This window comes from Aulonocara stuartgranti (assembly GCF_965226115.1).
Source record: "Aulonocara stuartgranti genome assembly, chromosome: 20".
Lineage (NCBI taxonomy): Eukaryota > Metazoa > Chordata > Actinopteri > Cichliformes > Cichlidae > Aulonocara > Aulonocara stuartgranti.
In genome coordinates, this window is record NC_138956.1 from 3,999,746 (window position 1) to 4,026,393 (window position 26,648).

The 26,648-nt window shown below is 40.7% G+C and overlaps 2 protein-coding genes across 3 annotated transcripts; both read left to right on the forward strand.

Annotated features, from left to right (window-relative positions):
- Nucleotides 1-713: 713 nt before the first annotated feature.
- On the forward strand, nt 714-5,142 carry mmp9 (matrix metallopeptidase 9). The gene is made up of 13 exons (XM_082520126.1): nt 714-1,067; nt 1,229-1,467; nt 1,563-1,711; nt 1,815-1,943; nt 2,033-2,206; nt 2,316-2,489; nt 2,592-2,765; nt 2,850-3,005; nt 3,095-3,284; nt 3,391-3,521; nt 3,606-3,756; nt 3,861-3,964; nt 4,101-5,142. Exons 1-13 carry the CDS (start codon nt 930-932, stop codon nt 4,217-4,219), a joined length of 2,028 nt encoding a protein of 675 aa, XP_082376252.1. The 5' UTR covers nt 714-929; the 3' UTR covers nt 4,220-5,142.
- A 375-nt stretch (nt 5,143-5,517) lies between these two features.
- Nucleotides 5,518-17,985, forward strand: LOC309696605 (zinc finger protein 335-like). Of its 2 annotated transcripts, none has more exons than XM_082517884.1 (28): nt 5,518-6,670; nt 8,009-8,202; nt 8,325-8,601; nt 8,713-8,790; nt 9,103-10,230; nt 10,342-10,512; nt 10,670-10,840; nt 10,930-11,188; nt 11,274-11,451; nt 11,546-11,658; nt 11,765-11,783; nt 11,945-12,061; nt 12,274-12,350; nt 12,515-12,675; nt 12,780-13,000; nt 13,254-13,353; nt 13,458-13,546; nt 13,658-13,914; nt 14,044-14,158; nt 14,244-14,441; nt 14,706-14,848; nt 14,939-15,078; nt 15,257-15,354; nt 15,476-15,562; nt 16,055-16,138; nt 16,235-16,294; nt 16,935-17,040; nt 17,301-17,985. In XM_082517884.1, the coding sequence occupies exons 2-28, from the start codon at nt 8,011-8,013 to the stop codon at nt 17,420-17,422; spliced, it is 4,761 nt and encodes a 1,586-aa protein (XP_082374010.1). In that variant the 5' UTR covers nt 5,518-6,670; nt 8,009-8,010; the 3' UTR covers nt 17,423-17,985. The 2 variants fall into 2 exon arrangements, with proteins under 2 accessions (XP_082374010.1, XP_082374011.1); XM_082517885.1 differs by lacking the exon at nt 5,518-6,670 and adding an exon at nt 6,806-6,984.
- Nucleotides 17,986-26,648: the final 8,663 nt, after the last annotated feature.

A 26,648-nucleotide genomic window follows, 5' to 3' on the forward strand; every position in this document is an offset into this window, starting at 1 on the left:
CGTCTGGCTTGACCTAGTTTCATGTTTCCTTTGGTTTCAAAACTTAACAAAAAGAGGAAACAAGTTGTATTTATGAAAAAAGTGGAAGCAGAAATCTTTTTATATCAATAATTTGAGCAGAAATAACAGAAGTGTCTAGCTGAGTCCCATGATGACACGATGAGTGTGTTATGCTTTAAAAATACAAAAAAAAAACAAAAAACTTCACTGTTCAAATTTAACCTTTTGTTTATTTTTTTTGTTTAATGGTGTTAATCTCTTTTGTTATTTCCTGAATGGTTTTTATGGTGGTTTATTTTATTTTTTATTTTTGGTGCTTTTTGAATGGCTGAAAACACATAAAACTTTCAAAGTACTTCATCATTTCCTAATTATTTTTGTGGGTATCTGGCATCATACATTATTTATTTATTTATTTTAATCAAAACACAAAACAAGCATTGCTGTTTACCAAAATTGGTCTTATCAGCCATTGCCAGGTAGTCATTCAGTAACACTCATTTCCAGTCTGACAAATCTACCCAAAACTACATTAGGTCAGTCACTCATTAGCTGTTATATGTAAAGCTAAAAGTGGATATTTGGAAAGTCCCTATGTTCATTCAACTAATGCAGTTTGCCAAAATGTATGTAGGAGGGATGCGGTTTTTGTGTGGGAGGGGAATAAGGTCAGGTGACTAAGAGTTTTTTGATGTATAAATACAAGGATCCCTAACCCTTAACCAGCAGCACATCACAGCAAGACTACAGCAAGAGCCTCCAGTCAAAACGAAGAAGGGAGCCAAAGCTGCAGCAAAATCCAACATCAGAGGAGAATCATTTTGGCTTTTTTTTTTTAGTTTGTTTCTTTTGGTCTGAGTCCTTGCTGACTGAAAACTCTTAGTAAATATTTTTGTTATATTTTGCGCCAGCCTACAGTAGATCTCACCATGAGATGCTGTACTTTACTTGTGTGTTTACTTTTGGGCATAAGCACACAAAACGGATGGAGCCTTCCCCTGAAGTCCGTCTTTGTCACCTTTCCAGGAGACATTCCCAAAAACATGACTGATTCGGAGCTGGCAGAAGTAAGTATGAGGGCTATTTTATTCAGACAGAATAAAATTGCATAAGTGGGATATTTAACCAAGCTATGCAGAAAGACAGTGTAAATACAGATAAAGTTAATTTCTGCAGAAGGATTGTAACAGTAACACAGTAATGTTGGTTTGTCGTGTTCTCCTTCCAGAATTACCTAAAGAACTTCGGCTACATGAATACTGTGGAACGCAGTGGCTTCCAGTCTATGGTGTCCACCTCCAAGGCTCTGAAGAGGATGCAGAATCAGCTGGGGCTGGAGGAGACTGGGGTGCTGGATAAAGAAACCCTGGATGCTATGAAAAAACCTCGCTGCGGAGTTCCTGATGTGGCCAACTATCAAACCTTTGCAGGAGACCTCAAGTGGGACCACAAAGATGTTACTTATAGGTGAGCAAGAAAAAAAAAGTCACTGAGTTCACTATGTAAGGGGCGGACTGTGCAACGAAGTTCTGACTGTGTATGTTATTTTATCTCCTCCACAGGATCCTTAACTATTCCCCAGACATGGATAGCGCTATCATTGACGATGCTTTTGCCAGAGCGTTTAAGGTGTGGAGTGATGTGACCCCTCTGACTTTTACCCGTCTCTATGACGGCACGGCTGACATCATGATATCGTTTGGGAAAAAGGGTAATGTGCTTTACGATGGTCGTTTGATTTGTTTTATGCGCGCTGACGCAACATAGTTGCATAGAAAACCAAACACTAATGTGAAGTGCACATTTCTATTCAGACCACGGAGACCCCTACCCATTTGATGGTAAGGATGGCCTTCTAGCCCATGCCTACCCCCCTGGTGAGGGTATTCAGGGAGACGCCCACTTCGACGATGATGAGTTCTGGACCTTGGGGAAAGGAGCAGGTAATCAGAAACACCGGCAACAAGCATTTGCCTCCCCCTAGTGTTCACTTTAAATGTAATTAAATGTCCGGTCTCTTCTGTCTATATAGTTGTGAAGACTCACTTTGGAAATGCGAATGGCGCCACGTGCCACTTTCCCTTCAGTTTTGAGGGCAAATCTTACTCCACCTGCACCACACAGGGCCGCACAGACAATCTGCCATGGTGTTCCACCACAGCTGACTACGACAAGGACAAGAAATATGGCTTCTGCCCAAGTGAACGTAAGCTTGACACTGTATTCTCCAAGGCAAATCACATGTCACAGGTCACCCAGATAAGCGGATTTGCTTTTGTGACATGCTGACTTCTATTCTCTTTTCATCCTAACAGTTCTATACACTTTTGATGGAAATGCTGGTGGAGCTCCATGTGTTTTCCCTTTCACCTTTCTGGGGGAGGAGTATGACAGCTGTACCACAGAGGGCCGCAGTGATGGTTACCGCTGGTGTGCCACCACAGGCAACTTTGACCAGGATAAGAAATATGGATTCTGTCCCAGTCGTGGTGAGGGAACACATAAACCACAACACATAAATGCAGTGCAGTGCTGCCACAGTGCCTTGTTATTTTTGTTTAACTGCTGCTGTTATGTCTCTGTTTATCCAGATATAGCTGTAATTGGTGGAAATTCTGAGGGAGATCCCTGCCACTTCCCCTTTGTGTTCCTGGGTAAGGAGTATCACTCATGCACAAGTGAGGGACGAGGAGATGGCAAGCTGTGGTGCAGCACCACTGACAGCTATGATGATGACCAGAAATGGGGCTTCTGTCCTGACCAGGGTGAGCAACAAACACAAGGCAGAAAAAAAGAGGAGGTTAAAATGAATCATTAGTCATTAATAATATTTAATATATTTGTTACAGGTTATAGTCTGTTCCTGGTGGCTGCCCACGAATTTGGACATGCTCTTGGCCTGGATCACTCCAACATTAGAGAAGCTCTCATGTACCCCATGTACAGCTATGCTGAAGACTTCTCCTTGCATAGCGATGACATTAGCGGCATTCAGTATCTCTATGGTAAGCGTTTCTTCTTAGCATGCGGCATTAAAGTGTTAATGTACCTAACTTCGCAGCAATATCTCTCATGAAACTATATATTTTTTCAGGAAGTAGAACTGGCCCTGTGCCCACCCCACCTAACCCCAAACCGCCTACCGCTGAGCCCACTGAGCCCACTGATCCCACCACCACCACCACTACTGCAGTACCTGTGGATCCAACCAAAGATGCCTGCAAGCAGGACACATTTGACACCATCACTGTGATTCAAGGAGAACTACATTTCTTCAAGGATGGGTGAGCAGCTTACTCATCCTACTTTATCGCATTCTTCTTTTCCAAACAAGTAAAAACAAGATTTCCAAGCACATGAAATGTTAAATTTTGTGTGTCAATTTTATAGACATTACTGGAAGATGTCCGGGAGCAGCAATGCAGGGCCCTTTTCTATTTCTAACAAGTGGCCTGCTCTTCCAGCTGTCATCGACTCTGCCTTTGAGGATAGTCTGACCAAGAAATTGTACTTCTTCTCAGGTAATGAACCCTCATGCAATGTTTAACAGCCTGTATTAGCCAACAGTGCTGACGGTCTAATAATGATCATTTTATTGTTTACAGGGAGCAGATTCTGGGTTTACACAGGGCAGAATGTTCTGGGTCCCCGCAGCATTGAGAAACTAGGCCTGCCCAACAACATTCAGAAAGTGGAGGGAGCTCTGCAGAGGGGGAAAGGCAAAGTGCTGCTCTTCAGTGGGGAGAACTTCTGGAGGTAGGTTAAAACTCAGCCTTGACAGTCCTGAATTTAAGAGAAAACTGCTACTTTTTTGCCATTTTAATGACATTTTCTCTCTTTGTTTTGTTTGATCTAAACAGGCTGGATGTGAAGGCCCAGACAATCGACAAGGGCTATCCAAAGTTTACTGATGTTGTCTTTGGTGGTATCCCCAGTGATGCTCATGATGTATTCCAGTACCAAGGTAAATAAACTACAAAATGTAAATTTTCTCTTAAGTTTAAGGGGGAAAAAAAACCCCAAAACATCAGAAAAAACAGCAGTAGAGCACTTTAGGGTGTTTGCTTTAATTTATATTAACTTCATTATTTTCCTTATAGGTCACACTTACTTCTGCCGGGATCGCTTCTACTGGCGTATGAATTCCCGCAGGCAGGTGGACCGTGTTGGCTATGTCAAATATGACCTGCTCAAGTGCTCATCAGACACCCGCTACTGAATACACACATACTGAGCTGGGAGTTGTAATGTGGTGGTACCCATTTCTCCCAGCTGCTGTCTGGCAGAATGTGACAGTGTTTTTGTGTAGCACCTGCTGTGCTGATTTACATGCTTTCTGGGATGTGAATAATTGTCTTTCAGTCATACTGGTTATAAAACATGTAGCGCCGGCCTAAAAATGTGCCAAAGTCCCAGTACACTAGAGCAAATTGCAATGTTTGGCACTGCCTTCCCTCAGTCTGATTGTCTGTGAACTGATGGTTATGGTGGCCTATAACAGAAACTTAATTATTCTTAACAGCGCTCTGGCTCAGACCCCGGAGCTGCAAAATAATTACCATGTCTGACAGGCTCAGACTATTAACAGTATTAGATTATTTTGATATTTATAGCAATATCTAACATTAATATTATTTTTGTCTCAAACTTATTTGTTTTGTACGATTATTGTGTGTGTTTTTCTGAAAATGGCTTCAGAGCCAATTACTTGCACTGGAAGACAAGGTATGTCTCCTACACATAAATTATTTAAGAGGTTTAATACATTTTGTAGGGATGCACCAAATATTTTCTTTACTGATACTGATATGATCAAAATTTGAAGTTTGCCAATAGCCGATGTTTTTGTTTTGATTGTATTGGTTTATTATTTATTCACCCTTTGTGCAAAGAAAACAAAGAACTGCCATTGTTAAAAATAACAGTTCATTACTTTATCTTTGAATATTAATCTGTTTAGCCATCAAAATTGATGCGATACAAGAGATATCATGAACTAGTATCAGTGATTGCCATCTTGTTTGTGATAGGCCAGTGGAAGTCAATGAGACCGATATCAATCGATATTAATATGTTGCTGTATCCCTAAATGTTTCTATCAAAGTCTTGCCTATCAATGCAATAAACTTTCTGTGAAAACAATTTAACCCTGTGAGCAGTATTAATCATTCACTAAAAACACACTGAAATGCTTTGAAGACAATTCAAGACAGCTAAAACATACACAGTGAAAAGTGTACACACTTGTGTTAAAATGCCAGAAAAAATAAGAGCACAATAAATCATTTCAAAACCTTTCTTACCTTTAATGTGACATATAAACCAAACAATTCAATTTTAAAAAACAAACAAATATGTTACAGGAAAAAATCTTTTTTTAAAAACTAAACAATACAATGAGCTTATTGCATAAGTGTAGACACCCTTCAAGTAATGCTTGGTTGAAGTGTCTTGAGTAAACACCCCCCCCCCCCCCCCCCCCCCCCATCAAGACTCAGATTAACCCCAATTAAAGTTCAGCTGCCCTGGGAGGATTTTCTTGGCATTTACTCAGTTGTAAGAAAAGTCATGTTTTGTAAAGAGCTTACAAAGCATCAAAGGGATCTCACTGGTGAAAAGTATCAGTTACTACAAAAATAAAAATACAAAAATAAGGCCGGAGAAAATATGGGACAACACTGACATTGCAAAGAACTGAATGACCCCCTTAAAATTAATTCAAAGATGAAAACTGGTCAGGGAGAATTTCAAGAGACCAGTAGTAACACCGAAGAAGCTGCAGAAGTAGAAGTATTGACAGAAGTGGTCAATACTTGATTTGGAGCATATCTGATTTATGAATATGAAATTTTCCTACAAGCAGCAAAAATTGAATGAAGTATGTTAGGTTTGTAATTATCATTTCCTCGGTTTTTGTCCAATATATTGCTGTACATCATTCCAAAACATTTTGACACACACACAACAAGAATAATTAATATCGAGGGTCAGTGTTTGTCCTTTATAGGAATATTGCTTTTTAGTGACACTGCCATCACAAATCAGTATTGGTAATTTATTCCATTTGACTGGTTGGAGAGACATTATGCTTGCATACAAGATTCCACACTAGAAGAGCTTGTTTATGAAAACTAGAACATTTCACAGGTAGCTTCTCTGTTTTATAATCACATTTAAGCAAAAATGTAACCTAACCCATCAAACATGGTAAAACATGTTTTAGAAATGTGTTCCAAATCACATCTTTGACACTGAGTAAGTTGGTTAACCATTTCGCTTTAAATGAATTAGTTTGCATTTTGAAACTTAAAGGTTTAGTGTGTACGCATATTACTCCGCACCCAATTACGTAATACGTCTTCCTCTTAAAAACAATAGTCCACCCAATGAGTAAAAACATAGCAATATCTCACGAATATTTGCAACAACGAAAAACGGTCAAGTGATTATTAGAAATAAAATGTTGAAGTTAATAAAAAAATATTATGACTGGTTAAAACAAAAAGCTCCGTTTTGAATAAAAACAATAAATAAGATCCGGTTGCACGGACAGGAAGCGAGGAGATACTCATGGTGCCCGACTAGAATGAAGCAACAATTATCGGTTAGTAACTTCTGTTCGAATTAGCGCCTCCACACCAAAGGACACCCTACTACTCGAAAATATACGGTAAGAAAAAAGAGCTGCGATTCTCCTGCCGAAGATGGAAATTGTTTTTATTTTCTTCAGGGAGAGAATTTGGGCGGTCTGCCGCAGCGGAGGCCCTCGAGGTCCCCAGTAGAGCTTTCAGAATGCCTGAATGGAAAAGTGGGTTAGTTGGTATAAAATGGCGACGCGGAGCAGGCAGGATGAAGGGCAGCTAGGCCCGTTTAAAAAAAGGCTAACGCATGCTATTTTGCATCACGTAACACCCGATATGGCGACTTAGCAGCAGCATTTAGGTTATAACTGTACTGTGCTGCTCAAACACAAGTTCTATGATTGTAAGTGTCGGTTGTTAGCCCCACAAAAGCCCGACGTTAAGCGAACAGCAGTGCTGGTTAGCTATATGGAAGCTAGCCAGTTAGCTGTTTTGGTCGTGAGCAAGTTTATAAAAAACTTTGTTCCTGGGTCTTCAACAAATTATGATAGTGTGAAAATCACAAGAGTTTCTTTCCCTGAATCAAGATACCCATGATATTTACTAAAAATAAAGAGTCAAAAGATACGATGTTAACAGAAGCAAAAGGCTTTGGGGTAAATGCTCAGAAACAAACTCACTTGCACGTAATCCCTTTTAGTAAACTGTGTAACAATATCAAGCACTGCAGTGGTTGCTGCAGTGGAAAGCTACTACAGTACACATGATCTGAACATAGTCTGCTATAACAAATGAAGTCATATTTAACTCTAACCAGTAAAGAAGTATAAAGTTTATGAAAACTGACAATCTATCGGAACTACACCTAAGCAAACTATTAGTGTGCACTGCTCAGTTTGGTCTTTCCAACTAAATGCAAACTATAGAGAGTTCAATCTGACCTTGGAAACAGAGAAGTGACCACAAAACCTTCAGAGGTCATTTAGAGTTGGCTCTGATTGACAGGAGTTAGGCAGTATAGTTAGGCAGAGTTAGGCAAATATATGATCCACTGCAACAGCCTTATTCAGCAAATACACTCTTACTTAAATACAGTTGATTAAGTTAGACAATTTTTTTTCAGCCCCTAATGTCCGCAGGTCTTACTGGTTTTAAAGTTATGAAATACGTTGCTGTTTAACTCCATATAACATAGCTTAGAGTGTCTAAATTTTAAAAACAAATAGTGATCTTCCTTCGTACTTAAACTATGTGCAAGTTGCATATATCTATATATACAGCACTTGTATGGATATTCAAGGTATGTTTAAGAGATGACACCTTAGATTTACAGTACAGTAGTATGGTAGTGTAGATCTATTTTGTTTGGAAAATAGAAATAGGTGGAGTGGTTTGGTTAATTTTTTTTGTTTAATTCTTGTGGATAGTTATGGATTTGGAGGAGAATGAGGTGGAGAGCAGCAGTGATGCAGGTCCCTCAGGGATGGAGGAGCCATCTGAAAGTGGCATGGGAATGGAGTCATCAGAGGCGATGTCTGCAGACAGCAGTGATGCTGCTGCTTCTCATGCACAGGCCCCAGAGTCTGACTGCCATGTTGGACAGAGCTCGGAGGGACTTGTGGTAAGTTAAAAATACAGTGTGGTTAAACAAAACAAAATAAAACAAAAAAAACAACAGCGATGAATGTAGCTTTTTAATCTGTAAGTTTCCAGATGTCATCCTTTCTTTCCCTCACTCTTAAGGTGTTCATCCCAGAAACAAGCTCTAGCACAGATGTCAGAGTTTCATCGGTCCATCTTCCAGACTCCTCTTCAGTGGCCCAGTCCACCAGTGTGTCCAGTGTCTCCACGGTGACTCAGTCGGTGCTTGTGTCTGAGTCAGCTCAAGTGCTGGTCCACTCGAGTGCTGTCTCTGAAGGGGCTATGATGGTTTCTGACTCAACTGCTTCTACCTCATCAGATCTGGGGTCTGCCATCGACAAGATCATAGAATCCACCATCGGCCCCGATATCATGAATGGTATATGTTTTTAATGACTCTTTGTTTTCCATCATGTCCTGACAAGAGAACGATGAACTTGTCTTATGTTGAAAACTTTATGGCATGAGATTTTATACCTTTTTCTTTTAGGTTGTATAGCTGTGACCAGTGCAGAAGATGGGGGTGCAGAAACAACCCAGTATCTAATACTACAAGGTCCAGATGACGGTAAGTGGGGTGTTCCTGCTAACTTATCATCTTTCAATTGGCCAGAATAATTTAAAATAATAATTCTGATAAATGACTCTTATATGTTTTATATTTGTTTACAGTGCTTGTAAATGTCATGTATGTATGAATTGAATGCTTTAATTTGATCTTTATCCACTAGCAAAATAATTTTTACATTAGAAATGTGTTTATATTTTAAAGCAATATACATTTATATTGTTATACTTAAAATCTGTTTAGGCTGATGACAACAAAGTTAAACAAAGTTCAGGAATATTTTTTTAATCATTTCCTTGTTTATTGGTGCAGGTGCTCCTATGGTAGCTCAGATGTCATCTTCTGCCCTGTCCAATCGTATAGCAATAGAAGCTCTTGCCGAAGGTCCCACATCCACCTGTCTTGACCAGAGAGACCTGCAAGGCAATGTTGAGCCTGACCAGCCCGATGATCAGCCTGGACATTCAGGTTACTTAGAAGACAGCAGCAGCCAGCCTGACCAGCCACAGCACTCCCACCCCTCCCAGTACATGGACTGCAGTGCAGATGGTCCAGACCAGACAGAGGAATCTTCATCTTCCTATGTGGAGTGTTCAGGCGAGGAACCTGACCAGACACGCTCCCGTTCAGGCTTCCCTGACTATAGTGGGAATAACAGTGACCAGGATCTGCCTGGTTATGTGGGGTGCAGTGGAGCTGACTCAAATCCTACCAGCCGAAGTCACTATGTGGTGGAGTGCAGTGCTGGGTATCCTGGGCGTGCAGTGGATGACGGGGAGCGGCCACATCATTCACGCAGTTACATTGACAGTAGTGCAGATCACCGGACTCAGACAAGTCGTCAGTATGCGGCTGAGTATGGTGGGGAATGTGTTGTAGCTGCAGACTCTGAGCAGCCAGGTTGTTCTCGTTACCAAGCGGAGGACGACGACGATGATGAAGATGATGATGAGAACCAGGATCCAGATCAGCCACAGCACTCTCAACAGCAGCCCCAGCACTCCTGTTATATGGAGAGCAGCAATGGCCCAGAGGCTTCTCTCTATACTGACGACAGTTCCTCTTCAGACCATCCTCTGGCAGACACGGCAGGTTCAGGTGGGCTTCCAGAGGCACTGGAAGGCAGCGAGAGCCAGCCGGGCCCATTCATCAGCAGCAGTGGGACCTATACCTCTAATGCAGAACCTGAGCTGGCCCAGCACTGCTCACCCAGCAAAGAGGAGCCCCAAGGCTCTCAGGATGAAGCTGGGCTCGGCAGGGACATGGAGACATCAACTGTAGCAGAAGGCTCTGGAGAACGACCACCAAACCTGGCTGAGTTAGAGGAAATGATGGAGGTAGTGATCGTGCAGCAGTTCAAGTGTAAAATGTGTCCATACAAGAGTGCCTCCAAAGATACTCTTATCAACCACATGAGAGACAAACACTTCAAACCTGCAGGTAAGCTAGCAGAATAATAGCCATGACATTGTTATCTCACCAAGCTTGGTAGTATATAGATAAAATGTCTTTTCTTTTTTTTTTCCTTTTTTTTTCTTTTTACAATTTTAGGGGAAATGCCAAAGAAGCGTAAACGTGGACGACCTCCTAAAAGTGAGACCTTAGCCCGTCAAAAGGCAGAGAGGGAGGAGGCAGCAAAGATGAAGGCTGCAGAGTCCCAGCAAGCAGCAGAAGAAGAGGAGGATGACGTTGTGGATGATGGTGCTATTGATGATCCTGAAAGTTAGTGAAAAAGACATAGATGTAATATGCAAATTTCTGTCTTTGAATAGATTATAACATTAATACTTTTCTTGTTAATGAGCATTTACTCAATCACATAGCTCTCACTGTCATTTCCACTTATCCCTCACACTGATTAAAAATAATCTGTCTCCAGAGGACAGCGACTACAACCCAGCTGATGAAGATTCCAAAGGAAGACCACCTGCCATTCTGAAAAAGTCAGCAACTCCCACTTCCTCCTCCTCTTCTCCTCAAGGGCGTCCCCGACGTAAAGCTGGCCGTCCAAGGAAGTACTCAGTTGTAGATGAAGGCTACAGCAGCAAAGGTGAGTTTTCAGCCTATCACTGCGAGCCTAGAGAGCCTACATGCAAAACCTTAGGCAAATATATTCTCCTTTTTCCGCTTTTGTTGCAGAAGCAGAAAGTATTGCTAAGAAGCCTAGGGTTTGTTCGGATGCTAATGAGTCTGAAGAGGCAAGCTCTTCAGGCCTAGACAATAGTGCACCCACGGTGACTGATGGAGATGCACCTGAGGCAGTAATTAGCCAGTCAGACTCTGAGAACAAAGATCCTTCATCCAACCAACGGACGGAGGTGGAGTACTTCCCAAGAAAACGTGGCAGACCATCCCGGCGCTTCCTTCGCAAGAAATATAAGAAGTATATGAATCGGAAGTAAGTCTTTTTAACATTTTATTATAAATTCCATTAAAATATTTTAGAATGCACTAATTTCTTCTTTCTCTTTGTTATCTCCCAGTCGGCACTACAAATCTCTCAAACCACTGCTGAGACCTCACAACTGCTACATCTGTGGGTCACGTTTCCTCACTCTAGAAGACCTGCGCTTCCACATCGACTCACATGAAGGCAATGATCCGGAGCTCTTCAAGTGCCTGCAGTGCAACTATCGCTGCAAGCGCTGGTCCTCGCTCAAGGTCAGTTGCAATAAAACAGATCACAACACACTCAAGTTAACCTCAGTTTATTTGCATGTTTCCACAGTTTCCTAAAACATTTTTTTTTTTACAGGAGCACATGTTCAACCACGAGGGCACCAAGCCATTCAAATGTGAGGAGTGTGATTACACAAGCGTGTACAAGAAAGATGTTATTCGGCATTCGGCAGTCCACAACAAAGAGCGGTATGAGCGTCGCAACTGTGGTCAAACTCAGTTATTCCTGAAAAAGAACATGTTCATAAAGTTTTCTGTTGATGATATAACTGATTATTTCTCTTTCCTCTTGCAGGAAAAGGAAGACAGAGTCGGTAAGAATTTATATTTGAATGCCATCTACAATACTTATTGGCATATATGTGGTTTAAGAATAATTCTACAAAATAATCTGACAGAATTTCAGTTTCTGTTGTTGCTGGTTGCTACTTACTGTAAGAGGTCAGCATTGTGATTTTTAGTCTGATTATTGCAGGTGCCGAAGGCGTCGGAGTTCCCCTGCCCTGTGTGTCACAGGGTGTATCCCATGCAAAAGAGACTTACTCAGCACTTAAAAACCCACAGCTCAGAGAAACCACACATGTGCGATAAGGTCAGAAAGAGGATTATGCAGTTCAAGAACTATTCTTTTCATATTCTTATCATTTTAAATTAAATATGGCAACTCAAACAAACAAAAAAGAGGGTAATCTCACTATCTCACAGAGGTGTGTCACCAGTACTAATGAATATTCTCTCCTGCTTTCTTCTTCCACTAGGAAGTTTGCTTACTTTCTTGTTTAAGATGCCTTTCTGTCTTTGCAGTGTGGAAAATCCTTCAAGAAGCGTTACACTTTCAAAATGCACCTCCTAACCCACATCCAGAGTCTTGAGGACAACAAGTCAGTACTCAGACTTCTATTCCTCCTCTTTTACTCTGTCATCTACCAGTCAGTCTTCTTTTAAAAACAAGGCTATCACAATAGTTAATAGTTTTTGGTCGAATAAGTAATTTAGGTGTGAGTGTGATATCATAACTAATGCCCCTCTGGTGTTAATGTGACAGGTTCAAATGTGAGTTTTGTGACTACACTTGTGACAACAAGAAGCTGCTGCTCAACCATCAGCTGTCCCACACCAACGACAGGCCTTTTAAGTGCGACTACTGTAAATACTCTACTTCCAAAGAGGAGTTTCTCGTCTCCCATCTGGCCATCAAACACACAGGTCAGTGCAGCAGAAAGACAATAACGCTAAATTTAAACAGCTTGAGTTTAAATTCACCTATTGAATTCACTTATTGATGTTGTGTGTTTTTTAAATTTCTCCAGGCGAGAAGCCTTTCTCCTGTGATATGTGTCACTTCATGACTAAGCACAGGAAGAACCTGCGCCTTCATGTGCAGTGTCGCCACGCTGAGGCATTTGAAGAGTGGTCTTTGGCTCACCCTGAAGAGCCTGTAAAGACGCGGCGCAGACCTTTCTTCACCCTGCAGCAAATAGAAGAGTTGAAACAGCAACATGAAGACACACAGAGCTTGCAGAACACTATTGTAAGTTTGATTTGTTGTTATCTTGTGTTACTTTTATGCCAATGGGGGGTGAGAAGGGAAAAAAACATGAAAATAACAAAATAATGAGATTGTATGTTGTTGTTTTTTTTTTTTATTTGTAAATGTCCATATGCATGAAAATTCAGCAATTTGCAAAATTTAGAAATATTATTTACTCTTAAAGAATAACCATAGTTTTTGTTTTATTTTTTCTTTCTGTCTTTATTTCTTTTTTTTAACATGATCTTATTAGGTCACTGTGGATTCTGCAACACTGCAAGCCATGCAGGGCATGGAAAACGCCTCAGTGTCCCAGGACGCTTTGGGAAACACCACGATCATCTATGAACAAGGTCAGTAAGGATTTCTCTGAAAACATATTAAATATTTATGGTGTTATATATATATATAACCTGAATGACAAGCTCTGAACTTTTCTCCATGTGCTTCTCCTCAGCTGAATCCAGCGACCTATCTGCTCAGAATGCCCTGGACCTACTGCTGAATATGAGCAATGCACGGGAGCTGGTTGGGAACTCCTTACAGGTCAGCTCATCAAAATTTCAGAACGGTTACATGAAAGATAGCATTGTATTCTATAAAATAAACGAACAAAAAAATAATAACAGTAAAATATATCTTGATTGTTTTTCTCAGGTAGCAGTGCTGAAGTCAGATGGAAAAGCTTTGGAGAAGGGAACATGGAGCACGGTGACAGCAGCGTCCGGTCAGGCCCAAAAGATCTTGACCTTCCATGTTTCTGAGAATGGCGAGACAGTGCTACAAGAGGCCTACGAGGCTGCCACCTCTGAAACAGGCGAGCTTACCCACATCGCCATTGAAGGCTATGAGGGGGGAGGGGACTTCAGTGTGGTGGAGCAGGCAGCTGAAGAAATCCGTAGTCCTGGATATAGGTAACATAGCACACACAGTCCAATTTGTAGCTTATGTTCAAATATTTCATAAGCAAGAGATTACTTTCATATTAAGGACATTTTGGTGTCTCAGCAGTTTCTAATCTTATTAAACTGCTTTCTTTTCAGTAATGTGGAGTCTAGCCCTTCTCAAGCTTTAGAGGTTTCTGGGTCAGAGAGCTTGAAAAGTGACAAGTATTATCTTACATCAGCACTGGCTGATGGTGTATTGCAACAAGTGGAGGTAACTAGCAAGTGTAGTTTATACCATAAACAGATTTACTATCTCTGTCTTCCACTCGTTGACTGTGTTGTCTGTTCTCCGTTAGCTGAGCAGCGAAGCTCCAGCTTCTCCCTCTGCAGTGGGCTCTCCCAGTCTCACTACCAAGAGGTTTTCCTGTCGAATCTGCATGGAGTCTTTCCATGGACGCTCGGACATGGAGAACCACAAGAGGGCGCACGTGGATGCCAATACTTTTAAGTGTCCTGACTGTGACTTCACCTCCACCTCCTGGCCTGAGGTCAAGGTGAGTCCTTCCAAACCCCAGATTTATCAGTGGAAAGTTGGCCAACGTTAGCTAGATTTTTCCACTGGAGGCAGTGAGGACAATTAAAATTGATAAACAGCTTCATATTAATATAAATGGGGGAAAAAAACAATAATTGAGAGGTGTACACCCCCATATTCATTTAGTTTGACATTTATACTCTGAGCCATTTTAATGACATTTGAAAAACATCTCCTAACTTTTGCTCCTTTGAATTGTGATTAACGTTCTGTTTTGTGTTAGACCCACATGGGACAGCACTCCTACCTGCGTCCTCACAAGTGTCCAAACTGCAGCTTTGCCTCCAAGAACAAGAAAGACCTACGCAGACACATGATGACGCACACCAATGAGAAACCATTTTCTTGCAAACTTTGTGGACAAAGGTGGGAGCATCTAACACATCTGTATTCATTAGGCATTAGAGGTACAGAACAGCTATTAATGTGAGTGATTTTTGTTTTTTTTTAACTCAGGTTTAACCGCAATGGTCATCTGAAGTTTCACATGGAGCGTCTTCACAATCAGGATAATCCTGCTCGCAAAAGTCGAACTACTGCGTCTCAGCAAACTATAATAGTTAACAGCGATGAGGAGGCATTAGCCACACTACAGTGTAAGAAACACAGGATCATACAAGCCAAGACTTACAGTTTGTGCTTAAAAGTAATAATAACAGTAAACGCAAAGGTGTCAGTGGTCAGAAGTCCATAAACAGAGGCCTCAGTGTAAAACAGATAAAAAAATGAACACAAAGTTAATATATTTAATGTGTGTATGTGTGTGTACATCAGCCCTGCAGGGACATCAGGCAGTGATCACTCCCGAGCGGCTGCAGGCTCTAGGACAGGAGCACATCATTGTAGCTCAGGAACAAGCACTGTCAGACCAGGTAACAGCTCTCACACAGTACAGCCTATATGTATGTAATGTACTCTCCAAAATGGATTGATTTTGCACGTGTAACTGCTAAACATTTTATAAATAAGAACCCTTAAATGTGCATTAATCAGGAGGAAGGTGCATACATCCAGCAGATAACCACCATAGACGGTCAGACGGTCCAGCATCTGATGACGGGAGACAACCAGGTGACTGAGGTGAGTTCCATTTTAATCATTCTACCGCTGTGCATGTAAAATGCGTATGGATTAAAATTTTAGGAAACGTGATTTTAAAGTATTTTAATGTATATTTTTTGCTTAAACTTATTGTATAACGTGTTTGTATGGCCACCCTTGCTTTTGACTCATGGGTGTCAGTTTATCTCACTTGGTTGAGGTTCAGGGTTTAATTTTGACCCAGTGCCCTTTGCCTTGTGTCTTCCTCCATTATATTTCCCCACTTACCTGTCTGAAAAGCTTTGTTGTCCTATAAAATAAAGGCAAAAAAAAAAAAATATTTGTACAAAAAGAAGGTCTGATTCTGGCTCCATGCATCAAGATAAATTTGGGGCCTCAGAGGTGGTTTATAGTCTTGTGTGTGATAGAACACAATAATCATGAAAGTGCCTAAGGCTTCTTTGTGGTATTGTATAATCAGTATCAATGTTAGATTTAATCTCACCTTATTTGTCCCATGTTCACTTTCAGGTCCAGTATATCATCTCACAGGATGGAGTTCAACACTTACTTCCTCAAGAGTATGTAGTAGTAGCTGATGGCAACCACATACAGGTAAGTGTTTAACTGCCTAAACGGTGCATATATATGCAGTATTTAATAGTGAGGATATCTGTCTCATTTGTAACTGGTTCTGTGACTGGCCCTCAGATGCCAGACGGACAGATAATCCAGTACGAACATGACAGAACCATTGTCCAGGAGCAACAGGTGAGACAGGTCTAAGATCTAAAACATGCTGAATGGACCTCTGTGTAGGATGGAGTGGGAGCTGTTTGGAGAAATCCAATAAAGTATTCACAATCTTGTTCTCAGTGTGTAATCATCTGTACATCCAAATTTAGAAGCTTTTGTATTTTTAAATTGAAGTGATGGGAACCAGTATCTAACTGGTTACATTGAGCAACTTCACAACTAGTGCAACTGAATCATATACATGGAATTGTCTATAAAGTTAAGTCAAACTTTATAGACAAATGAAATGTCATTATGTCCAAACATAACTCAAATTTAAAAACAAATATAAAAGAGATTATTTAGTCATTTTGGTTTGTGAGCTCAAACTGTTTTGTGTGTATTGTATATGAGTGTAAACTTGTATATAGTTAAACATGTATATTATCTGATTACATGCCAAACTCTGAACATTGATTTGCAAATTGGGCGGGAACAAATAAGTGTAAACTTCATCCTACTCCTTTTCAAGCATAATAATTGTGTGGGATTCAGAGATATTCATGACAACTTGATGTCTTTATCTTGGTTTTTTTGTGTGTGTTTACAAAGTTTTTGTTCTTGTAACTCAGTTATTTTCACGTTTGAAATAAACTCTATTCTGTTCTATTTGTAGATTGCTGTAAGTCACGATGGTCAGATCCAGTACCTACCTGTCAGCTCTGATCAACAAATCGTGAATGCTGAAGATCTGGAGGCTGCTGCCCACTCTGCTGTCACAGGTTGGCTCTTATGAGAGTGCTCAGTTGATGTTCAGTTCCAAGTTTTTGGATTTTATGAATTTCTTATAATTTTGTCCCAAATATATGATAAGGTTTCTTCAGGAAAGCCAGTAAGTAATTCCTTAAATGCAGACATTTTTGAAAGTGATAAACAAACATCATCAGTAGGTTTAAAACTTGCCAAAATATAATTTATTTCTAATATTAGCTTCAGTATAAATAAAGCTGAAAAGTATGAACTCTGATCTTTGTTCCTGCAGCCGTAGCAGACGCAGCCATGACACAGACCCAGACAGTCTACACTGAGGCTACACCTGAGCAACTGGAAGAGCTGCAGCAACAGGGCATCCACTATGATGTCATTACTTTCTCCAATGAATAGAGATACAAGTGCACCAAGAGGAGGACCAATACAAACCACTATGAGCTAACAGAACAGTGACCTCAACTTATTTATGCATCTAGCTGGCAGTGAAGTGAAAAAAGGCCTTATCTCCTGCCCAGCATCACCTGCTCGGGGCGGCTGCATCAGTCAAGATCAACAGCTTCTTGTAAATTTCAATTAGTGTACGCAGTGCTTCTAATTTATTCATAGGTACTGGAACGTTGGGCTCGTCTCTAATTATTCAAACCGAATTGTGTACATGTGCCCCAACAGCTCCCATTTGCAAGACAATGTTATTAAAAATGATAAAATGGCTTATTTCATGTTATTGAAACTGTCCTAATGAACATTTTAGTTTTTGAATGGAATGAAATGAAAAGGCACGCTTTATTTTTGATGTGTAATCAGATAAGTTAATTAATAAAATGCCACAATATTGTTTTTACATAATATTATGTACATACATTTCGCATGTGTCTTCTGTTGTGCAAAGGAAGACATGTTTTGATTTGATGAGTATAAAGTGTTTAATATGTTCAAAGCTGACACCAAATAAATCACTTTATACATGTATGTAATCCTTAATGTGTCTGCTCAGAATTATTTCATCTTGTCCGTATCTGCTTTAACATATCCCATCTATATAAATGCAATCGTTGGCCACTCTATTAGGTACACCTTGCTAGTACAGGGTTGGATCCCTTTGCTGATTTTATTCTTCATAGCATGGATTCAACAAGGTGCTGGAAAAATTTGAAATTTTCTCCTTGTTGACAGGATCGCATCGCATGGTTGTTGCACATCTGTGATGTAAATCTGTTCCACCACATTCCAAAGGTGCTCTATTGGACTGGGATCTGGTGACTGTAGAGGTCATCTGAGTGCAGTGAGCATGTTGTTATGTTCAAGAACCTTGGGCATGATTTGAGCTTTGTGACAAGTTATGTAGCTTCGTGCTGAGTGTATGTAATATGTTGTATAACAATGCTAACTTATCACATTGGACATATCTATATTGAAAACGCGTCCTGTAGCTTAATACTGGCCCCATCCTTGAACTGCATGAAAATCATATGTTTACACATTGATTTAAATTTCTGGATATTTGGACATTGTTCGTCCTTAGCCGCTAATCCACTCCACAATTTAACCACGCACACAGACACACAAACTTTTCCTATCAGTTAATTTTGGAGTTGCTACAAAGTTTGTAGCAACTCCAAAATTAACCGATGAAAATAGTACATAGGTTAAAGTACCACATGATGTACTGTCAGTGAAAGCTGCACTTGTTTTATTGATAAAGTTAAAGAAAAAAGTCAAAGGCATTAATCATCCATGTAACTGTGTCACTATAAAACACTTTAAAACAGGCTTTAAACATGAGCTTTTCAAGAATTTGCGTCACTTAAAGCACATTATGTCAGTTTGTTTAAGAAGCAGGGTTGCAGCCATTTCATTATGATGTCACTCTCAAAGATCACAGAGCAGATCACATAGCATTTGTAGAATCAAGAGATCTGGTACAAAGACGTGCATGTGGTGTCTTATTGCACCCCAAAATGATATGTGGCGGGATCTTTTAGTGGTTTTTGTACAGCGGATCAGTTAATTTGTGCGTGCATACCACCCCAAATGTACCTTGCATTCAAGAAAGACCTCAACTGTTACTGGAACATATGGCTCAGCTAAAATGCAGGTCCAGGTTTACAGGCCAGCTGTATTTCTGCTACGTGCACATGGAATTGACACTTCATTGCATATACATTTGCCTCCCGTTCCTTTTGTTGTTTTAGGTTAATACTTTAAAAGGCGATTTAAAAAAATTAAATAACGTGAGAGTTATGTCAGGTGGCATTGTATGTGTGTGAAAGCTGTACATTTCTCCTCAAATCAATGTTTTGATTCAGTGTGTCAACCCATGTGGTACTTTAAATTACACAAATGAAGGTTTAGAGTGCTGCAGTCTAGTAGGTATTGACTCAAGCAAGATTTAAAAAGCATTACAAGTTGATCATGACCCTAATTCAGAAAGCATTAATTTTTTCCTGCAAAAGAACACAACCTCCAGGCTTTTTCAGCATTGTCAGTTTGTGCAAAGAATCATTTTCCACTACATGTACAACAGGTGAAAAACAAATTAAAATAAACACATTAAACCTCCCAAGTGTTTTTTGTTTAATTGCTATTATTTTTCATTTCCTAAAGATTAATTGAAAGGTCCATGGAGTTTGGAGGGTGAGGACCCAGGAAACCGCAACAAGGAGGAGAGGGACAGAAAATGGCAAGTCGCAAAGGAGGCCTTGGAGACCATGATGAAAATGTCCACCTCACTCAGGCTTTTTGCTTTAGACTTTCCATTCTGGACCAATCTATGTGCAGAAATGTGCCTAAAACCCTGAAAACTGTTAAACTTACCACAGATATTCACTTAGTGTCTATAATAACAACATTTAATAGTTTCATGAATTGTGTTCATCTCATACCCAAACCACCTTTATCAAATTCTACTCTAAATTCTGCTCTAATACAATACCAGTACTCATGACCAGAGTGCACAAATGCAACATTGTTTTTTCATACTTGACAACACAATAAAACACAAGAAAAATCAGAATATGTTTGAGATTAGGAGTTTTATTTGATGGTAAATCAATTTTCTTAAAATTTCATTTTGTTTTACTTTGATGCTATAATGGATGATTTTAAAATTCAGTTAAATCTAAGATTATATAGCATCGCAGCAAAACAAGAGTCTCCTCAAGGTGCTTTATAATGTAAGGTGAAAACCCTACAGTATTAGCAGGAAAATACCCAACAATCAAAAGATCCCCTTTGAGCAAGCACTAGGCGACAGTGGGGAGAAAAAACTCCCTTTTAACAGGAAGAAACCTCCAGCAGAACCAGGCTCAAGAGGGGGCGGCCATCTGCTGCGACCGGTTGGGGGTGATGGAGAGACAATATAGGGAGACAAGATGAAATATACTTCTGTTGGCCAATTACATTGTTTTTGAATAAATTATTAAATGCTTCGAGATCTTTAAAGAAGCATTGTAGTGTGTGTGTGTGTGTGTGTGTGGGGGGGGGGGGGGGGGGGGGTGCAGCTGGTCTTTTAGTCATCGCTGCTGCCCCTACAGCAGCTCCTAAACGGCTTCATTAAAGCTTTTCCCACTGCTCGAAAGAACCTTGTAATTTTAGACTTCAGTGGGGGATTGAGTACAACCTCAATAATCATGTCCAGGAGATCCAGAAAAAGTTCATCAAAAGTGTAATCATCTGGTGTAAGAGCCGAATGTACAAACTGATCTGCAGAGTCAAGCTCCTTTATAAGGGCCTTACTCATTTTCTTTAGCATCCGCCGTTTGTTATTTTTAAGAGCACTCAGATATCCTGGGATTCTGACCTTATCTAGAAGCAGATCTGTAAGACGCCTGGTGATCGCTTCGTAATTTTCTATATTCAGATAGTTTGTGTCGAAAAGACATTTCTCCAGGAGCTCATCTAACAGACAGTTACTGAAGTCTCTGACAATTTTCTCAGACTCCTCCTGTAAGTTTTCAGAGGTTGATGGCTGACTTTGAGCTTCTGTAAGCCCAGCTTCAGTGATTGGTTCAGGCTCAGGGCTGTTTTCTGGGGGTGGGCCCTGCTCTAGTACACTCACGCAGGAGACTGTTTCATTTTTGGGAGGACAATCTGGACGTGACTCTGGTTCAGACAGTCTGTCATTTTCTTTTTGCTCTGTTGGAGTCAGTGCTCTTAAAATCACATCCTGGATGTCTCCCACGGCACCAGAAATCTTGTCACTTTGAACAGTTTGATCCAAAGCAACCTCAATAATCATGTCCAGGAGATCCAGAAAAAGTTCATCAAAAGTGTAATCATCTGGTGTAAGAGCCGAATGTACAAACTGATCTGCAGAGTCAAGCTCCTTTATAAGGGCCTTACTCATTTTCTTTAGCATCTGCCGTTTGTTATTTTTAAGAGCACTCAGATATCCTGGGATTCTGACCTTATCTAGAAGCAGATCTGTAAGACGCCTGGTGATCGCTTCGTAATTTTCTATATTCAGATAGTTTGTGTCGAAAAGACATTTCTCCAGGAGCTCATCTAACAGACAGTTACTGAAGTCTCTGACAATTTTCTCAGACTCCTCCTGTAAGTTTTCAGAGGTTGATGGCTGACTTTGAGCTTCTGTAAGCCCAGCTTCAGTGATTGGTTCAGGCTCAGGGCTGTTTTCTGGGGGTGGGCCCTGCTCTAGTACACTCACGCAGGAGACTGTTTCATTTTTGGGAGGACAATCTGGACGTGACTCTGGTTCAGACAGTCTGTCATTTTCTTTTTGCTCTGTTGGAGTCAGTGCTCTTAAAATCACATCCTGGATGTCTCCCACGGCACCAGAAATCTTGTCACTTTGAACAGTTTGATCCAAAGCATCATTCTCTAACCACAGAAGAGTGTTTTGCAAAAACTTTTGCACTGAGTCTTCTACAGTCACATAGAGGACCTCGGGCGAAAAGGGTAACTCATCTGTTGGCTCTGCAGACCTAGAGATGACAGAGTCTGAAAGACATTTTCCTGATAGCATCACAGGGAGTACATATCTTTCAGTTGACTGGAGATGGTCATACACTTTATCTGTCAACTCCCTGGAAAACATCTCAATTTCCTTTATCTTTTCCAGGGGGTTCCAGATACGGTTCAAATGTTCTGGCCCGTTTAATTTATTAAACATTTGTTCAAGAACAGGTTTGATGGTGTTATAATCAACTGGGGAAGAACTCTTAAACATGCTATCCATCACTGGTGTGTTTACATAGCTACAAAAAGAACTGTAGCTGTCCATACAATCTGCTCTCTGATCATCAAGAGACTTGACCGGTTCGTGGAGACAGATGAAGAACCTTTTGTTTTTCTTCACCAGGTGTTTTATCTCTCTGATCATTTTGTAAAACTGCTTTTTGGCAAAAGCGCAGAAGTGGTCTTTGTGCAGCTTTTGGTCATTGCTTTTTCTGGATGGGATGCATGACGTGAAAAAGTTTTTCACCTTTTGGATATTTAACTGCACATTAAAAGCAGATTCGCGTGAGTCACATTTCTCACTAGATGTGACATCTTCACCATCAAAAGACTGCAGATTATCAATTATTGTGATTACAATGTCAGCTGCAGCTATTTCTGCTGGCGTGCTGGGACGCTGGAGACTTTCAGCTGTCTCAGCATCTGTGCACTTCTCTATTTCTGTGTCATCTTCGGCATTCGAATACTTCAGAGTGTCAAGTATTGCACTGACAACATCAGCCACGATCACTTCACCTGTGGTGCTGGAACGACTTTCCGCCATCTCTCCAGTTTCACTTTCTTTTATCTCTACAGGCGTCATGTCATTTTCATCCTTATTGTCCTCTGTGATTCCTGTGTCTGTGCTCCATTTGGTGAGAGCGCTGCTCACCTCCTCAACAACCATTGCCTTCTCAGAGATCTTTGATTCAGTACTCTCTGAATTAGACGGGCTAGGGGAACTAGCTGCGCCGCCCTTTGACATGCACTGGCTGCTTAGCTTAGCTGCACATTTTTCCAAACACGAGGCTGCGTGAGAGACCATGCGTCGAAGGTTTTTTGTGGTTGTCATTTTTCCACTGACATAAACGGCAGGATCTGACCGTAAATCCGGGTTGTTCAAGAGTAGAGTCACAGCTGAGTCGACCTTTTCTGAGATCTCCAATTCAATCAGTTTTGTCAGCTTCTTACTGGACTGACAGTTTTCATGGGGGATGTTAAGAGCGATGCCAATGCTGGTTGAAAGAGAGTCTCCCAGCGACGGAGCTATTTTTGCCACAGGTATGCTGATACCTGTTTGGGACAATTCGTCTGTCATTAACTCCTGAAGTGTGGGAAGTGCAGATTTCAGGATGCCGCTAGAAACTATCTGAATGATTTCGATTATCATATCAGCCAGTAATGCTTGGAGATCAGAGTCCCAGATTCCCTGTTCAATCATTCCCCATTGTACCTGGGAGAACTGATCGAAACACTTGGTTATAGCTGGTAAAATATGCTCGGGAATAATGGGGATAGAGCCTGTAGTCTGAAATTCAGCCATTGTGGACGTTTCTGTTTCAGTAAAATTATTTGAAGGACTTTGAAAATCTAAGATTCTAGAGTGCGAAGATCGCGGTCTGTACATCTCATTTACTTAACGCTAAGTAGATTGTGAGTCCTGGCGGGTTCTATATATAGGCTCAGTTGACTGTAACGTCACGGGCACGTCAAAGCGTTCGCTTACGTCACAGTCAGGCGATCAAAGCGTTCGCTACTTCACGTCACACGCATGCGCACTGTCTGTGTTTTGAACTCCCACGCACAGGCTTCCCGACTTAAACCGCTAATAAATTCTTACATACACATCGTGTTGGTGTAAAATACAGTATCTGGAAGCGAAAGGACATTTAGCCTCGTTATTTACTCTCTTAAAATGCACAACACCCATATATAAAGTAACCGCGTGCGGCATTTTAAGAGAGTAAATATTGACTCAAGCAAGATTTAAAAAGCATTACAAGTTGATCATGACCCTAATTCAGAAAGCATTAATTTTTTCCTGCAAAAGAACACAACCTCCAGGCTTTTTCAGCATTGTCAGTTTGTGCAAAGAATCATTTTCCACTACATGTACAACAGGTGAAAAACAAATTAAAATAAACACATTAAACCTCCCAAGTGTTTTTTGTTTAATTGCTATTATTTTTCATTTCCTAAAGATTAATTGAAAGGTCCATGGAGTTTGGAGGGTGAGGACCCAGGAAACCGCAACAAGGAGGAGAGGGACAGAAAATGGCAAGTCGCAAAGGAGGCCTTGGAGACCATGATGAAAATGTCCACCTCACTCAGGCTTTTTGCTTTAGACTTTCCATTCTGGACCAATCTATGTGCAGAAATGTGCCTAAAACCCTGAAAACTGTTAAACTTACCACAGATATTCACTTAGTGTCTATAATAACAACATTTAATAGTTTCATGAATTGTGTTCATCTCATACCCAAACCACCTTTATCAAATTCTACTCTAAATTCTGCTCTAATACAATACCAGTACTCGTGACCAGAGTGCACAAATGCAACATTGTTTTTTCATACTTGACAACACAATAAAACACAAGAAAAATCAGAATATGTTTGAGATTAGGATTTTTATTTGATGGTAAATCAATTTTTTTGTGTCAGGTTTTTTTAAAATTTCATTTTGTTTTACTTTGATGCTATAATGGATGATTTTAAAATTCAGTTAAATCTAAGATTATATAGCATCGCAGCAAAACAAGAGTCTCCTCAAGGTGCTTTATAATGTAAGGTGAAAACCCTACAGTATTAGCAGGAAAATACCCAACAATCAAAAGATCCCCTTTGAGCAAGCACTAGGCGACAGTGGGGAGAAAAAACTCCCTTTTAACAGGAAGAAACCTCCAGCAGAACCAGGCTCAAGAGGGGGCGGCCATCTGCTGCGACCGGTTGGGGGTGATGGAGAGACAATATAGGGAGACAAGATGAAATATACTTCTGTTGGCCAATTACATTGTTTTTGAATAAATTATTAAATGCTTCGAGATCTTTAAAGAAGCATTGTAGTGTGTGTGTGTGTGTGTGTGTGGGGGGGGGGGGGGGGGGGGGGGGTGCAGCTGGTCTTTTAGTCATCGCTGCTGCCCCTACAGCAGCTCCTAAACGGCTTCATTAAAGCTTTTCCCACTGCTCGAAAGAACCTTGTAATTTTAGACTTCAGTGGGGGATTGAGTACAACCTCAATAATCATGTCCAGGAGATCCAGAAAAAGTTCATCAAAAGTGTAATCATCTGGTGTAAGAGCCGAATGTACAAACTGATCTGCAGAGTCAAGCTCCTTTATAAGGGCCTTACTCATTTTCTTTAGCATCCGCTGTTTGTTATTTTTAAGAGCACTCAGATATCCTGGGATTCTGACCTTATCTAGAAGCAGATCTGTAAGACGCCTGGTGATCGCTTCGTAATTTTCTATATTCAGATAGTTTGTGTCGAAAAGACATTTCTCCAGGAGCTCATCTAACAGACAGTTACTGAAGTCTCTGACAATTTTCTCAGACTCCTCCTGTAAGTTTTCAGAGGTTGATGGCTGACTTTGAGCTTCTGTAAGCCCAGCTTCAGTGATTGGTTCAGGCTCAGGGCTGTTTTCTGGGGGTGGGCCCTGCTCTAGTACACTCACGCAGGAGACTGTTTCATTTTTGGGAGGACAATCTGGACGTGACTCTGGTTCAGACAGTCTGTCATTTTCTTTTTGCTCTGTTGGAGTCAGTGCTCTTAAAATCACATCCTGGATGTCTCCCACGGCACCAGAAATCTTGTCACTTTGAACAGTTTGATCCAAAGCATCATTCTCTAACCACAGAAGAGTGTTTTGCAAAAACTTTTGCACTGAGTCTTCTACAGTCACATAGAGGACCTCGGGCGAAAAGGGTAACTCATCTGTTGGCTCTGCAGACCTAGAGATGACAGAGTCTGAAAGACATTTTCCTGATAGCATCACAGGGAGTACATATCTTTCAGTTGACTGGAGATGGTCATACACTTTATCTGTCAACTCCCTGGAAAACATCTCAATTTCCTTTATCTTTTCCAGGGGGTTCCAGATACGGTTCAAATGTTCTGGCCCGTTTAATTTATTAAACATTTGTTCAAGAACAGGTTTGATGGTGTTATAATCAACTGGGGAAGAACTCTTAAACATGCTATCCATCACTGGTGTGTTTACATAGCTACAAAAAGAACTGTAGCTGTCCATACAATCTGCTCTCTGATCATCAAGAGACTTGACCGGTTCGTGGAGACAGATGAAGAACCTTTTGTTTTTCTTCACCAGGTGTTTTATCTCTCTGATCATTTTGTAAAACTGCTTTTTGGCAAAAGCGCAGAAGTGGTCTTTGTGCAGCTTTTGGTCATTGCTTTTTCTGGATGGGATGCATGACGTGAAAAAGTTTTTCACCTTTTGGATATTTAACTGCACATTAAAAGCAGATTCGCGTGAGTCACATTTCTCACTAGATGTGACATCTTCACCATCAAAAGACTGCAGATTATCAATTATTGTGATTACAATGTCAGCTGCAGCTATTTGTGCTGGCGTGCTGGGACGCTGGAGACTTTCAGCTGTCTCAGCATCTGTGCACTTCTCTATTTCTGTGTCATCTTCGGCATTCGAA